General features: G+C 37.2%; 1 protein-coding gene across 1 annotated transcript in view; it reads right to left on the reverse strand.

Annotated features, from left to right (window-relative positions):
* Window positions 1-8,424, reverse strand: part of sli (slit guidance ligand) — a 38,754-nt gene extending 30,330 nt beyond the window's left edge. Inside the window, exons 1-7 of the mRNA XM_011499843.1 lie at window positions 8,405-8,424; window positions 8,152-8,223; window positions 4,290-4,433; window positions 3,861-3,932; window positions 2,304-2,375; window positions 1,957-2,170; window positions 64-227 (exon numbers count right to left, since the gene is read on the reverse strand). Coding sequence (XP_011498145.1) covers window positions 64-227; window positions 1,957-2,170; window positions 2,304-2,375; window positions 3,861-3,932; window positions 4,290-4,433; window positions 8,152-8,223; window positions 8,405-8,424 — 758 coding nt within the window. The remainder of the gene's footprint in view (window positions 1-63; window positions 228-1,956; window positions 2,171-2,303; window positions 2,376-3,860; window positions 3,933-4,289; window positions 4,434-8,151; window positions 8,224-8,404) is intronic.
* Window positions 8,425-17,399: the final 8,975 nt, after the last annotated feature.

Below are 17,399 nucleotides of genomic sequence, written 5' to 3' on the forward strand. Positions count from 1 at the left end.
CTCGAAAGACGAGAGAGTTCTCGTGTTCGAGGGTCGCCTGAATAAAACAAGGCGCTCGCTTACAGCTCGATGGTGTCCTGGGGAAGGTAAGTCGGCACTTTCGTCAGAGAATTCTCTCGGCAATCGACGATCCCATCGGAGCATCTGCACGGATGCGGGCACTCGGGCTCGCTGCTGCACTCGGAACTCGGCTTCTCCACCAGTATCGAGCACTTGAAGTCGTGTTCCTGTAAAATGCAGACCGACGTACATACACACGCGCGTACACACACACATTCGGGTGAATAAGAAGATCCTCTATCGCGCTATTTCTCTCTCTCTCTCTCTCTCTCTCTCTCTATATATATATATATATATATATATATATATATATATATATATATGTCTGTCTCTATCTCTCTATCTGTTTATCTCTTTATATATATATATATATATATCTTTCTATCTGTCTCTTTTGAACAGAACGTCATTCGCATTCGCATTACGTTCCTCGGGCCTGGAACCATACAGTGCATCGAGATGGTTTTCGATGTCACGTAATACTCCGTCGGGCGTCTATTTTCGGCTGCTCCTTCAAATAAAGACTACAGTTCACGTTTGCAGCAGCGCTCAAGGCAGCCCAAGGTAATTAGTTCGATAAAAGCGTGTCTCGAGAGTTAACGGTTTGCCGCTCCTCCAACTGGTGAACGAAGCCAAGCCAAGTGACGTACTTTCCTTTTTCCTTACTAAGATTTAACAAACAATTTTACTTAATGATATTCTTTCCCGTCTGCCCATTTGCTTTATCTATTTTTTATGACTCGCCTTATATATATATATGTAAATGTATACGTAATACAGCTCGTGCGTCACGTGTAGTTGGCAAAGTTACACGAGACACCATTTGCGAGGTAAATACTTTTCACGTAAATACTTTTAGCTAATAGGGATATTATTATTGTTGTAATTATCATTGTTAATTATGGTTGACGAAAAAAAAAAGCGAATAAAAATTCACTATGTACTTTCTATATGTATAAAGTAATTTAGGAAAAGACGATAATTCAGAGAAAAAATCAAAGAAAAAAAAAATTAGGAGCCATAATGACACGCTTCTACCTTTCAAACATAAAATATTCTTCACCGCGGCAGAAATTTAGACTTGCTTCCTTTATAATGCATTACCGCTTTATAGAAAGCTCTTTGTTAACTGGGTTAACTGTAACGAAAAGAAATGTGCATGTATATTTGATAAGCCAATTACTGTAATATTTAGATGAAGTATCTTGAATTAGGTAATCCACGTTAAATCTTGGCTAGAAGTTTTATCTATAATTACAACCCCGGTTGTACGTTCATATTTACAGTAGAACTTCATGAGATCCAAAGACAAATCTCGTTATTGTCTTATCAAAAATTTCGATTTAAGACTAGGATAAGAACTTTAAAATTTTTTTGGATCTCGTACAAAATTCCGTATGCTCTGCCAACTTTCTATTGACAAGATTTTGCGGCATGAGCATTATTAGCCTTGACTCATTTCCAACAAAGTTCTATGATTAAATTAATTCTTTTCTTGACGTTTCTCCATTGTAAGGTAATAGCGCTGCAAAAATACTCCACTAATAATTGAAACTCTAAATACATGTACATTATATCGCATTATTGGACTTAATTAGATTGTTGCTAAGACGAATAAATTAAAAGGACAAAATAGAAAAATGGAAAAGAGTAACGGACAGAAACGCTCGTGCAAGCCTCGTAACTATTCTTGAAATGTTAAAGTGGCACGGTATAACGTTGGGATGTAGAATTGATTGATTGGCGTAATATATGCTAAGAAAAAAGGTAAAGCATCGGGAAAAAATTAAATAACAGCGTTGGTGAAATGAAAAACGGGCGACGAGAATGATTGAAAGAGAGAGAGAGAGAGAGAGAGAGAGGGGGGGGGGGAGAAGGAGAGGATACAAAACTCACCTGCAAATCCACGAGATTCTGTTCTTTTAAATGCGCCGGTGACGAGCAGCGTGTGTTTTGTCCTAGTCGGGAGAAAGTTTTTAAAGTTCGCGAAAGCCACGCCAAGTGACAGTCACATATGAACGAATTATCGGACAGTTTGAGGATGCGAAAATGTTCCAAGCCAGTGAAAATATCTTTCCCAAGCGTCGTTAGCTTGTTATTGTTGAGTGTTCTGTCAGAAGTTGAAGAGAAAAAGAATGACAATAGTTTTAGTAGGAATGGGTTTGGCGGCAGTATTTTCATGTTTTTTTTTTCTCTCTCTTTTTTCTTTTTAACACGTCATACATAGACGCGCGAGTACTCACAGGATTTCCAATTCCTTTAGTTCGCGAATGGCAGCCTCGTCGATGCAGCTTAATGCGTTGTCGTCTAATAATCTACGTCATACATACAACTCATTATTTCATCTATTTTTGCAAGAATTCGCGCTCGATGTAGGCTTAATACACTCGCCAATTAATGATATCTTTTTAGTGCTATGAAATGCATAGATTGATAAATCCAGAATAAGAAAGAACGAAATCAATGCTATGACATTAAATGAGATAAAAATTGTTGCTTTTAGTTGAATTCATGTGGCCTCCTTTTTTTAATCGGCAAAAAAAAAACATAAGGTTATTTATCGTTTTATTAAATTTTTTCCTTCTTTGCTTTTTAATATTTTTACTCGATAAATAGAGACATCCAGATTGTGATGGATGATGAAGAATTTATTTCGTCATTGAATCGTCATTGAAAGTATTTAATATTTGAGATAATTGATATCTGCACTTGATAACGACGATTCGAAAGCTAATTGTATATTAGAAAAAAAAAAAAAAAAAAAAAAAAAAAAAAAAAATAATAATAAATAAATATCGAGTAAAATTGGGATAGGAAATTTTTCCCATAACAAATATCACTATTTGAACATTGTTAAGTATTATAATTATGCTTATGTATGTTATTCGATTTTCTTACAAACGTCTTTTGTCGCAGGTTTATTCAATTCTATTGCTATGTATCAACATCCGAGGTACTAATTCTCGTACTTCCAATAATGGATTTCAATTTCATAATCGAATATACAAATGTAAATGCATTCTTTGTTTCAATAAAATTTTAAAATCAACTCTAATTTTAACAATAATGCGCAAAGTATACTGATAACTCATTGACTCGAGAAATGAGCTCTCATTGACATGAGAAAAAACCTAATGTATCAATAACTCGTATATTTTTCATGATATAATACATTGATATATTGTTTAATTATTGAATTGAAAATAGGCATTTTCGTGATTATTAAATTATTAGTAAAGCGATCACGATGAGATGTTGATATATGAAATTGTTGATAAAAAATTAAAAATTTTTTTTGGATAAAAATAAAATAAGTTATGAAATTAAAGGCGCCGTAGCTTAGTACGATATTGTGTGGCATATAACTTAATAAGAGAAATAACTTGTATTAGTTAAGCTGCTAATGCAATTCTTGTATAAATATAATTTATAGCATTCGTATTGGTCGTTATTTGACACTTACTATCCATTTCATAGCAACGAGCTTGTCAATAGCTCGTATCGCTTCATAAATCGAGCCAATATGATGTAATTTTCAATAAACGAGTATACATCAAGAAATGAAACTTTGTTCACTTGAAATACAATTTAAAAAATTTATTATTACTTTATTTTCATCGAGTTTGTTGAGTGCAGTATAAATATCATCTTTGATATCGTACGATATAACTTATAAGAAAAATTCAAGTAATGCGATTTTTTATTGTCTTTGGAAGTTAAACATTATTTGGCGTCTGTATTTCATTGCTTTATTTCTCAATATACGATATTGCGTGTGTTTTAAAAGAAAATAATCTTACAAATGCTTTAACATCGGTATTCCTCGGAGCGTTTTTGGACCAATCATTGAAATATGATTGTGACTGAGGTCTCTAGAAAATAAAGCAAGACATGAAAAAAAAAAAAAAAAAAAAAAAAAAAAAAAAAAATAAAAAAAAAATATATATAAATGTTATTAATAATAATGTATATACGATCAGAGTACAATACTACTTATTATTCAATGATATATCACTAAATGTAGGAGAGAATTCAGAAACTCGCATATGATTCAAGTATGATGTAAATTAATTGTATTATTTCATAAAATGCTCTAATGCGGTTTGTTCTTAAGAACTGGAATGGCAATTATAATGAAACGAGAGAAGGGAAAATATTTTATCATATGACGTACATATAAGCTTTATTAAGTATTATAGAGTTAAGCAAGGCATTTTTTTTATACTTACAGTCGCTTCAGATTCATCATATTGCTGAAGAGCAAATCTGGCAGGAAGCGAATATGATTATTATTTAGCCTGAGTCTTTCCACGGTAACCAAATCTTTAAACGCTCCTCGCTCAATGGTGTGTATTTGATTATTGGAGAGTTGTCTGTAAGAATGATAAAAATTTCGAATTTACATATGCCATTCGAACATAATAATCAATTTATTATTTTGCTCCCTTCTTCTCTCTTTCCTCGCCTTTTCGAAAAAGTTGAACGAGTCTAACTTGGCTCAAAGCTAATTAAATTCGATTTACATAAGTTGATTAAACTTTTTCCGCCGACGAAAAAGTCGGCTCAGTGCAATGTGATTGAATAATATGAAAAGTTGATTTATGACAGAGAGTTCGAACAAGTTAGAATTGCGTTATAAGTTATTTAGTTCCGGGCTGGAAAAATGTTGAACTCGGTATTTAATTAGCGCCTTCTTTCGAACGCACGGAATTCCCTGCGAATCAACTGTCACTTTCTTTCTTTTTCTTTGTCATTTCTTTTTTTTTTTTTTTTTTTTTTTTTTTGCTTACGCCGGGAGCATAGAGTGCAAGCGATTTATCAATGTGCCGCTCGTACGCAATTAATTAAAATAGCTGAGACACAATAGTCTTATCAATGATTCTATTTACATCGAGGAAAGTATTTTAATTGTCCGGCGATATCGTCTCCATTATCATTATTTGGACTGTTCGCGATTTAACCAAGTGATCGTAGAGCAAATAAGCGTCGACATTAGAAGATAGAGTGAGGAATGAAGCGCCCAGTGCAATATCATGGAGCATCGATCGAACTTGAAATCCGAAGTCGAGAGGGCTTCGTTTACACAAAGCCTAATAATATGTGATATTTGTCGATAAGAAAGTCACGCAGTCGGCGATCGATCGGTGTTACGCCGAAAGCCTGTAGCGGGCTTCATCTACGATCGACGATATCTGAAATTGCAAAAGCCGACGCCGTACGTGACGCGTATGCAAAAGAACGGGAGCGCCGCGCGAGAATTTTTAATTTCGACGATTGAAGAACTTCCAATCTCGCGCGCGGCACTCTTAATCACACACCTCGGAACCAAACCCCGTCTGTGCCGCGTGTATCCCCGACCACGAATCCACCTTATCGCTGATAAGCGCCACTTAAAGCCCTTGACAAACTACGCCCACCGGAAATAGACGCGTACTCGTGCGCGCGGCCTATTTTAATCGAATATCGATGCTCTCGGGGAAGGGCGAGCGCGCTTCCTGCAAACGGGCCGCCGTCGCCGCTTAATCATTTCTTATGTGAATGTACGCGGAGCTAAGTCGCATTTGATTCTTACAAGATGTATATTTCGAGAGCGTCTTTATTTACTCGCCCGCGTGCGCTCAATGTATATTTATGATATTTTTCAATCTTAATACATGCATCGCGAGCTCGAGCTTTTATAGGAGCGCGGAATTCCGCTTGGAATGAGGCGCAATTGAAAATTGAAGTTCTAAAGTGTGTTTAAAATCTTATATATCATTTGAATTGGTATCATGAATGTCGAGTGTGTTATTCATAATTCCGTGTGTCTGAATCACCATTCACACTGAATTAGCTCCTTTCATTCGCCATAGTAATTTCTTTACATGGAATGAAGAGGCGCGTCTCGGCATGTAGTTAATGCAATTTGAAGAGCAATCGATATGCACTAGGCACTTAAAAGTACACGGGGTAAATGTTTCCGCGACGAAAATCGGTGCATCCAGTCGTTGGGTGCAACGTGCGTGCCTTGAGCGATGCGCGACGAATTTTCGAAGAGACTTACGCAAGAGAAATAGCCGTAGCCGGTGTAGCGCAAGACCTTTGACACTTTTGTGCATTCGTCGGCTATTGCTCAAGACGGGCGGCGCGTCTTGAATTCGAAGAGCCTCTCGTACTCTCTCGCACTACGAGAAAGGGAGAAGAAGAAGAAGAAGAAGAAGAGAGAGAGAGAGAGAGAGACAGAGTGATAGTGATAGAGAGAGAGAGAGATAGTGAGAGACAGAGTGATAGTGATAGAGAGGCTCTTCCACGAATCTAACGACGGCGAAGTGGTTGTTACTTATTTTTAATGCAATTATATTTCGACGAGCTGTCGTGATGACCGAGGCTACTTTGACGTCACTCGACCCGCGAGTCACTCACTATTCACGTGTATGCGTAGGCTATTACCATACATGTCCATACATTTGCCATAAAAGCATCGGGAGATAGAGCTTTTAGGAACATCAAAGTTCACTTCTCGATACCTATTTGCTCTTGTATTCATTTTTGCCTTTAATGCACCTTAGCCGAGTTCACCTTTGCCTGTTGGCCTCGATGTTTCATTCTGCTCTGCTATCTTCATTTTTCAATTCGAATAAAATGCTGTTAGTTATCATTAATCGATCGCTACTGTAACAACTGCTAATCATCTTTTTTGCTTTACGTGCAATCTTAATAACCACTTTACGAAATGGATTTGATCCCTATACGATTTACGGCTTGAGTGCAAAATATTCTTTCACTACACGCGATTGTATTTCGCGCAGTAATCAAAAAATGAAAAAAAAAAGAAATATATATATATATATGTAAATCTTCATCTTATAATTAGAAAATAATAATTTAGATTTTATATGTCATGAGATTTACAATGTTGAAAATTATCAGAGACACGGGTAATTTTGTTTAAATTTTGTAGTCAAGATAATGAATATTTTATACCTAATTAGAGAGGAATATCGAAGAAAACATTAAATTCGATTCTAAACATTTTTTTTTTACTTTCTTTTTTTTAATATACCTTTCAAAAATTTAGTTAATTAAATCAATGAATCAATCTCATTAATTGTGAAGAATATTAGGCATATAATGAAGCATAATTTTCTTGGTACACAATAAATCAAGATTCCGTTTCCGTCACCAAGAAAAAACAAAAAAACAAAAAAAAACAAAACCAAAAAAACAAAAACAAAAATAAAAAGAGAGTAAAAACAATTTCTTTAAAAGTTATGTTTTAAAGGCTCGATGCTCACTCTTACCAGCAATATATTGTACGCAGTATTATCGATTGAATATTCATTTATTATCGATTATTTAAATATGCAAGGATATGTATCATTTAACGCCCAGAAAATCGTAAGGAAGATATAAATCTTTTAAAATAAAATCTACATTTTATAAATTAACATAAATGAAGACGACAAGAGCTAAATATTAATGATAAAATGCGTAAATAAAATGTCTGTTGGCTTTAAACATAAAAAAAAAACCTGTCTAAAATGTACAGCTAAATAAATTTATTTTTATTGTCAATAATGTGCTAGAAGGTCTTTAAGTATAATGACATGACGAGACATGGCCTTATGTGAAAAACAAGCCTGGAATGCAAAAACATTTATGCGTACGTGCACAACTAATCTACATATTTTTGTATACAGGTTAGCAGTTACAAAGCTCCACGGCCTTTTTTATTTTGATAAAAAAGTTATGCATCATTACGCGTATTATTAAAATATTTAATTTTCATGGCGTAAACATTGTTTGCACTTCTTAAAACTATTTGCATTTAAATGCTAATTTCGGGAAATTGTATGTAAATACTTTCATGATACGTTAGAATATTGTTAAATATTTTTACCGAATACTAGGTATGCTATAAACTTTTTTAAGTAAAGTTTTAAAGTATGTGCCCTGATATAAAAATTGCTTTTTCGCTCTTCTTAGTCAAATATTCAAAGGAACCTTGAAATTTATGATTTATTTTTTCATGATTTTAGACACTTGTAACGATGAAGCTGTCGCGATAAATAAGAAGCTCTCGTGAAAATAATAAATTTTTCTTCTACTCACAATAATCGAAGCGTCGCCATATCCTCGAAATCCGTTTTGAAGATTACCGTAATATTGTTTCCCTGGAGATCTCTGCAACAAGAATAAGCAAATTATATCTCATGTATCTGCTTATTATGGAATTTTTATAATAAATGACATATTAATATGACATTATAAGCCCGGTAATTAAATTCACTGTGCCATAAATTCATGAGCTTCACGGCTAAATACCGAATTACACTACTCAATCACACTAATTACACGCGCTCACGCGCATTCGCATATCGGCATCCTGGCGTACATTTAATTCAATAAGACATGCTCACGAATGCATCAATTAAGTCCATACCGGAGTCGCCGTTTAACCGTCGAAGCTTTCGTCAAGCCCTCGTACGACAAATGCCCGCGCAAGACAGAGATGGACACATCCCATTAAGGCACACCGAACAAACCGGCTCGCGAACTCCATCAAAAACTTGTAATCGACTATAATTTATTAACAATCTGGGCGAGTGCGTCGAAATTTCTTAGCTGCCCGGATGGAAAATGGCCCAAACAGCTAACTAATCGTTACGTTCGTCAAAACGTGGCCGAAAGAGAAGGAGAGATAGCGGAGATCGTGTTTCGCCAATGCGAAGCTACGAGGGGAAATATTATTTATATACCCTCACGATCGTAAACCGGAAGCACTTATGAGTATTTTTCTTTGGCTGAAGATAGGGGGTGGGGTTAGGCGCTGTGAGTGGTGAGGGTGGGGGGGGGGGGGAGAGGAACAACAGAGACAGAGCAATCGAAAGAGAAGAAAAAGAAACGTTAGATTTCGATGGACTACGATTTAACAGAGTACACAGGGATAAGTGAAAAAAAATTATACGAATTGAATTAGGGGAAGAGGAGGTCGAGAATAATAGGGATATTTCGGATTATTGATTATTTTTTTCTTCTTTTTTCTTTTTTTTTCCGATTAGTTTTTACAAGCAAAGAGATGAGCAAGAGGAAAAAGTTTTACTGTTAGGCATTTAGCGAGCAAATAAGCACGGCTCTTTTCAAAATTACTATGTCAATAAGGTTATAATTATCGAGGAAAGAAATTGTAAAAATAGAATATTGGAAATCACTTTTACTATTATTGGATTTTTATGAATGTCGCATGTTAAGTAAAGGATCGCTTGCCTGTCGATTGTTAGTAGTTTGCAAATTGCGTAAGTAACGGTAAAAACCATGAAAAATTAGCTTTAATGATAGAGCGTCGCTGTTTTTGCGTCCAACAGTTTCTTCGTACTCTCCATCTTCCCTATTTATTTCTCTCGCATGAGCAACCAATTGTGCAAGTCAACGAGATGTTAACAATGAGAAAAACAAGGAGGATTAATGATCGCGATGACGACTGTAAGATGAACAATTAATGAGGGTGAGTTGGAGGGAAGTGTGGAAGATAAACGAGACGATGAATAAGACAGGAAGCGATTCGGTGTTTATTGATTTTTCCAGAGTTATATCATTAGTAAATAGAAGTTATTTAATTAACGCGAATGACCGTAATTTTTAAAGTATGAATATTTTTTATGAGTATAATTATAATTGTTCAACTTTTAATATTATTATGAATTACAAAGTTTTTAATTTGCTTTCTTTCTTCTGAGCTATTCGGTTGCTGTTTATGCGCTTCAATTTCACAGTTAAAGTTTCGAATGTCAAACATGTAGACGAGCAGAATTACTATTTTAGAAGCTCGAACAGAATAATCGCAGCTTGGAAAGTTTCGGGAAACAAGAATGTCCAAATAATCAAATTAATAATTCAGAATTTTCGATCGGCATAAGTAATTGCCGCCGGGAATATAATCTGCCGCTATCTTCTTAATCCAGGCGTAACAATTTCTAAAAACAATATACTCTAAATTCATCTTATTCTCGAGCATTATTTCGTCCTCGTGTCTCCTACATAATGAATTCTACTTTATTGGCGTCGGCAATCTTCCATTATCGGCGTCGCTAATATTATTATATCACCGGCAGGTCCGCGCTTTGAATTCCCAATAAGTAATCGATGCGGCGAGTGCGGAAAAATCGCCAATTCGGCAAAAGGTAATCACGAACGGTCGGATCGCGACTTCCGCCGCGACGGTTAAGTACCGTCCGATCCGCGGCGTCCGAATGCGGTTGGCGTGGAGCGGGAGATATCGGCCGCCGAGACGGGGCAATGCGAACGAACGCGTCGCCGTGGAAAAAAAGACGTGCCGGGAATAATCGGCATCGCCGTCTCCTCTGTACTTAAAATTGATTTTGGAGAAGCCACCCCTCGCTCATGGAGTATTGTGGCGGTGGCGACGACGACTACGGCGGCTACGGCGGATACGGCGGCTACGGCGGCTACGGCGGCTACGGCGGCTACGGCGGCTACGGCGGTGGCGGCGGCGCAACTACGTCGGTGGCCACGCCCCAGCCAACGCGAATGACGAACGTCGTCGCATTATGCGTATGGTCAGGTCCCCGTGAAGGAACTTTTCTACTTTCAACGTCAAGACTCTTTGGAACGCGAGCCGTCTGCCAAGATCCTTTTTATGCGCTATCTTTTATTATCGCGCAAATGCTCCGTGCGCGAATGGCGCTCGCTCTAATAACTGCATTATACTGTGCTATTAGGGCCGTTAATTATTTACATGTCTGCGCAATTTACAATTATGAATATTAAAGTGCCATATGATAATATGAATTGCGCGGTTTAAATGCGCAAAAGTGGTCGATTAAAGGATATTTTTTTAAATTCTAATAATACGAGCCTCGCATCGTCATTAAATAAAATTTCACTTCATTAATAATTTCATCAATATCACGAATTTTACTTGCTTGCTAATTTATCCTCTGTTATTGATCTTCGTTTAATATTTAAATAAAATTTACTTTGATTCAAATACAGGTACTCTTGAACATTCTTGGCCAAATTTTGTAATTTACAAAACTGCGCTGCTTATGGGTTTCCTGCGCTATTACGCTATTACTAAAATTTTCCAATTTTCAAATCACGTTATTGAGATACGTTTCTCTTAATAAACTTTCTTCGGCGCTATGTACTTGAGTCGAACGGGAATCTCTTAGATAGTGAATATATTTCGGGAGAATCGAAGGCTTTAAATATCAAAGCAGCCGTGTTTGCGTAATGGCGCCCCAAATGATTATTTTTAAACGAGTACAAGGGTATTATTGGTAATGAGGATAATTCCGATTTGAAATAGCGTTATGACTGCAGAGAGAGAGAGAGAGAGAGAGAGAGAGAGAGAGAGAGAGAATGAGAGTAATAGTAGCATCACAAGCAAAAATAACGGCTAACATTAATGCAGAATGGGAAATATGTCACTTTCTGAGGAATCGCTTGTATATCCGGAATATCCAGTGAAGAGCTGCGAAAGAATTTCTCTCTTTTATTATCATCTTACACATTGACCAATAACCATGGCGTCTAAAATTCCAGGAATCATTCGCGCTTTAATGTAGGAATTATGCAAATTAATGTTGAGAGGCAGCCTGAATGAGAGGGAAAGATGCCGCGAAAGTGAGAGAGCGAGAATTGTGGTACGGTGATGAGGAGAGGGTGGGAAGAAAAGGAATGACAACGAGTTACGATAGTCCTTTTGCGTACAAGGGTGAGGACGCCCTACGGCGCCAGATCCTTAACAGGGGTATTCACGTAGAAAAGTTTCCGTGGGAATTTTCCAATTTCGATGTCAATGGAACTGGACGCGCCGCGAGGTCTTTTTTCCCTCCTATTGTCCCTTTTTCTCATCGCTTTTATTATTACCTTTTTCTCTATTAGTTTCATAAGTTGTAAACTAGATAACGTCATAGAGGATGACAATTACGTTACGCAACTTATTATTAGCCGAGGGATTTCGCGTTTTCTCTATTGATTGTTTATTTTGCGTTCCTAACCAAATCAGTACTGACAAACTTTGTGGGAGGGAAAAAAAAAATTTACTGCTGGGTATCACATGCGATTACGACCGAAGGTATTTTAATTAAAATATAACGTTCTTAACGTCCGAACACTTACGATTAATGCAATATTCAATAGGAATTTGCATTTTTTTTTTTTTTGTTTTTTTTTTGTTTTGTTTTTTTGTTTTTTTTTTGTTTTTTTTTGGCTAGAGAGTGTCGGATAATTAATTATTTCTTGTGAAAGAAATTCTTCAGTAGACTCGCTCCTTGATTATACTGAGACACGAATGACGAGCTGAATATACGTTTTTATGATATTCGTCTTATAATACGCTTGGACAAAATATATTCGTTATGCAAAAGTTCTCTCGGTAAGTTGTGCCTGCGGATGCTTTTCCTATATATTCTTAATATACGTATGAAAGAGTTCAAATAACAAAAATAAGGGATGCGTACGGAGTAAAGATATTTTTCATAAAACCTTACCTACCTTCCTTTATGACTGTACTTTATTTAAAAACGCTTTTTAATACTTCAATATAAATAATAAAAATTTATGAAAAGTAATCTCTTATTTTTATAGAGTATAGTAAAGATTTCGTTAAAGTTTAATATTAAGAGACAATACGCAATTTTCGTGTATTTGAATGCATAGTTCGCGTTTAATGGTAAAGATCGATAATTCATGTGAATCCTTATTAAGAAAGCGATTCTTTCAACAAATTTTGGTAATTCGAAGATAAAAATCAACTTTAGTATACAAATTTTTTAAACTAGTACATTTCAGCTTGATTTATTTGATATGCGCTTGTGCCTACGCGTATTCAAATAAAAATGTCGATCTGTAGTATCATAAAGAATGTGAATATAATTTATAAGAATCGAATGAGAGTCTGATTAAATAAATAAAACGTCATTTCGCTAATAAACATTTGACAAAAAAAAAAAAAAAAAAAAAAAAAAAAAAAAAAATTACCCACATTTTATAATTTACTTCATTCTACTTTAATAGACTTTATTGAACTACGGAGTATAAAAATATTTATGGCCGATAAGTCTGCAGGGATATGGGACAAAATTTTATGGGAAAATTCAGTTACAATTTCGCGTTCTTAGAAATGCACTTTCAAATATCACTCATTTTATTTTGTCTCCGAGACTTCTTTTATTACAACAAAGTATTGTCACGATATTACAAAGAGTATTAAAAAGTAACATTCCTCATCTTCGTGCGTGCACTTTCTTTCGAACTTTTCAAATTAGGTAAATGGACAGTCTATGAATGTAAAAATTGCAACAGCTTCTTACGAATGATTATATATTGTTAATATACTTCGGTACAACATGATTTTCATAAACTTACGCGCTATTTAGTTAGAAATTTTTCATGGAGAAACTTTCATCGAGCCGAGCATCGAAGTTTTACCTCGAAAATGAAAACACGCTGCACGTCAGTTCGCATTGGTTAGCAAAATTTGATGTCACTTTTATGACGGCACGCTGAGTTTTCGCGCGCGTGGAAAACCATATTTCCCAATAGAAAAAAAAAGGATTCGCTCTCGAGGGATGTCGGTACGGCAACCTCAGCCGCGCCTCTAAGAATTCTACTATACAGTCGGAGAAAGAAGCTAGACGGATTCTAATTCTCCGTGTTCACAAACGGCCTTACGCGAAAAGAGGGATAAAGTGGGTAAAAATGCGAGGCGCAAACAGCCAGAAAGACCCTCGATAGCATACGGCTGAGCATCTGACTAAGCATTTGATAAAAGTAATTGAAATATCGATCCGTCTTGGCAAACTCTCGATCGAGCGCTACCGTATACCCTCCCCCACCCCTTTCCCCCTTCCATTCCCTACCCCATCTCTTCCACCCCCTCCCACTCCCCTCACCAACCACCATCTACCCAGCCAATGCCCCGACCACTTCGGCTCATGACCCTATCCTTCGTCATCGAGAACGAGGCACACCGACACGCACGTACACCCTCTATGTCCATACCCTAGGCACATACCTGGCGCCGCGACGCAGTTAAAATCGGCGCCGTTATCAAAGGAGTGAGCCAACGCGGGATAACTGATTTACGTCGTTAGATGCGCGGTGTAATCGAGGGGCACCGCGTAAATTATAACGCCCGAGTGCGCGGCCCCGTCCCTCTTGCGAATGCATTCGATTTCGTAGAGGGACGGAGCTTTATAATGTTGTTCTTGGCCGACGGGAGTGGCGCGAGCTTTCGGCCGCTTGATTTACGTTGTGCGGCTAACGGCTCGAGCCGCCTCTCGTTATAAATGTTGCAGGAGCCGAGGATTTGCCACGGAGCTTTTCCTACCGTCGGCTCGCGAGCGTTTAACTTTCCGCGGAATTTCTCCGACGCGCGAAATGAAGTTGCGATATAATGCTAGACTGGCTTGTTTTTACTTTTTTTCACTTAAATGCGTTGTGAGATGGGAAATGGTACTTTAGTTGAAGGACTGTTGGGGATCTCGATATACGATGTCTTATCTCCTGTTATGTAGAGTCGACGAAAAGCTAAGCACTTTCCGTACCGGCGATATCTTTAATTATGTTACGAGAAATACCTCAACTGAAGAAGCGCGGTGAATTTATATGGAAGTATTGGATAAATTTACTGCCATAGCCTTTGTTCGTCAATTATTAAAAAAAAAAAAACAGTACCTTTACATTTTTCTGCGAGAGTATATACATTTTTAAAGACATATGCGCGTAAAAATTTTCATGCTTCTTTTTACATCGTAATTTTACGTTTTATCAACAAAAACTGTTCAGAACAGCAGTTCGGAATGCTTTACGAGAAACTTATATTTCGACTTATAAATTTTATATATAGTCCTTATGTTTTAAAAATTTGTATGCACATTTTTATGCGAAATTACATACATGACAAATAACATATAATAGAAATACCATTTCCATCAATATTAAAGAGTAACGAGTTATTGATTTTTTTTCCTTCATGCGAAACTAAATTATTAGAAACAAAATTTTCCTATTATCTTATACGAGTTCTTTTACATCGACATGCAGTTGCTTGTTGTACATAACGTTACGGTGCTATAGAATTATTGCTATTATGCTGTTAATGACGACAACGAAACATAATATTACCGCAGTACTACGAGCATATATATTCTACAAGTCAGCTGTCAGATTTCGCAAAAAGCATTGACAACAATATAAATGAAATTGAAAAAGAAATCAATGGAATTGCATGGCTTTAATTTTAATAGAAAATTTTAAGGGAATTTATGTTAAACGTAAATTCCGTTCGCTCAAAGTGTACTCGCTTTAATTTGACTTTTCACAATTATAAAAGCATTTAATTTTGAGAATAAAAATTTTATTACAAAATATATTAAGTTTAAAAATGTGAAGGATATTGTTAGAGACTCATTGTTAATTAAAAATTCGTGTCCATTAACAGTACAATGTGAAAAGTTAAACACATTCCTAAAGCCGCGTTCGTACAATTAGGTAAATAATATGAATTAAACTTTTTTTCTTTGTAAATATAAAATTCTCTGGCCAGTATCGCTAAACACGAGAGAAAATAAAGTAAAATTTAATATAATGAACGAGAACACAATGGAATAGATTTCAACTTTTATTCGGCACTAGACACGCTGACAAAACGTAATGATTTATTTTTAGACAGCTAGATAAAGAGGTAAATTAAATTAAGACTATACGGTTCGGTGAAAAGATCGTTTATTCGATTTTCCCGTAAAAATATTAATAAATACTGTTTTACTAAGTAACGTTTCAGTTCTATTAAACAATCGTCCATCGCTCCGTAAAAAGTCGAAATGAAATGAAGCGCGGAGAGCACGAGCGAAGAGACGACGAGAGATAGGGAGCGGGATGAAGAGAGGTAAACATGAAGCAGAGAGAGAGAGAGAGAGAGAGAGAGAGAGAGTGAGTGAGTGAGTGAGAGGGGGGAGGGGAGCGAGTGAGAGAGTTTCTCAGCGAGTACGTATCGCGATCGAAACGAAAAAAAGCTGTCGAATCCATAGAACCTTAAAAAAAGAAAAAAAAAGAAAAAGAAAAAACTGAATAAAATAAAAGGTTTTATTCTCTCGCGGGCGCGCGATAGTCGTCGACAAAGGAAAACAATGCCCTACGTGCTCGTACTGCTCCGTCACACAGTGGGAGACAGTGAGAGAGAGAGAGAGAGAGAGAGAGAGAGAGAGAGAGAGAGAGTACGACGTGTGCTGGGTAGAAGGAGGTGGTGGAGGGGTAGCGGAGAGAGAGAGAGAGAGAGAGAGTGAGTGAGTGAGTGAGAGGGGGGAGGGGAGCGAGTGAGAGAGTTTCTCAGCGAGTACGTATCGCGATCGAAACGAAAAAAAGCTGTCGAATCCATAGAACCTTAAAAAAAGAAAAAAAAAGAAAAAGAAAAAACTGAATAAAATAAAAGGTTTTATTCTCTCGCGGGCGCGCGATAGTCGTCGACAAAGGAAAACAATGCCCTACGTGCTCGTACTGCTCCGTCACACAGTGGGAGACAGTGAGATGCCGAGAGCGAGCGAACGGTCGCGACGTGGTTGGTGTGGGGAGAGCCCCCCCCGGGGGGGGGCGTCAAAGAGAAGGACAGAGAGCAAGAAGAGAATTGCATCAACATAATCGCGAGTGTGTGTCCGTCTAAACCGCTAATCCCTCGTTCAACAATGGTTATGCGTAGGCACGCGACGTTCATAAGTGCGCTCATGACGCGCCCGTACCAAAGAATTCGCGACCCGATATCGTTTCTATGAGTATATGTGCACGATCGCTCGCACACTAATTCATGCTTGGAAATCGGCTTGGCCTCACCCCGCAGCCGGGAATCGGAGAATCATCTAATTCTCGTGTGCGCGTCGAGGAGGAAGTCGATGGATGGAACGATTGCGACATATGCCGAGGCGCAGGGGTAGACGCCGAGAACGCCGATTCTTATTGATAAGCCGTTGGGATAATTCAGACGCGCGTCGCTCAGAATCCGGGGTGCGAGAGCAAAATGTGACGCGGAGGGTCTGCCGTTACGAATTACGTTTAATTGTACGGGAGAATATTATTATGCGCCAGGGCTGTATTCCTGATCGATACGCTTTCACGCTCCGTTCGGCTATTTATATTTTGTCTTCGGTTCGAGACAGTCACGTCTGCCCTCTCTCACAAATTGTCCCCGTGTTTCGTTTTTTCTTTCTTTTTTTTTTCTTTTCATTTTTTTGTTTTCTTTTATACGTTTTCTTCTCCTTTCCCCTGTAAATAAACCGCGCGCGGCATTTATTAGCAAATCATCCTTTCGATTAAGCGAATTGAAATACACACTTAACCGT

Source organism: Ceratosolen solmsi, unplaced genomic scaffold (assembly GCF_000503995.2).
Source record: "Ceratosolen solmsi marchali unplaced genomic scaffold, CerSol_1.0 scaffold35, whole genome shotgun sequence".
In the NCBI taxonomy this organism is placed as follows: Eukaryota; Metazoa; Arthropoda; class Insecta; order Hymenoptera; family Agaonidae; genus Ceratosolen; species Ceratosolen solmsi.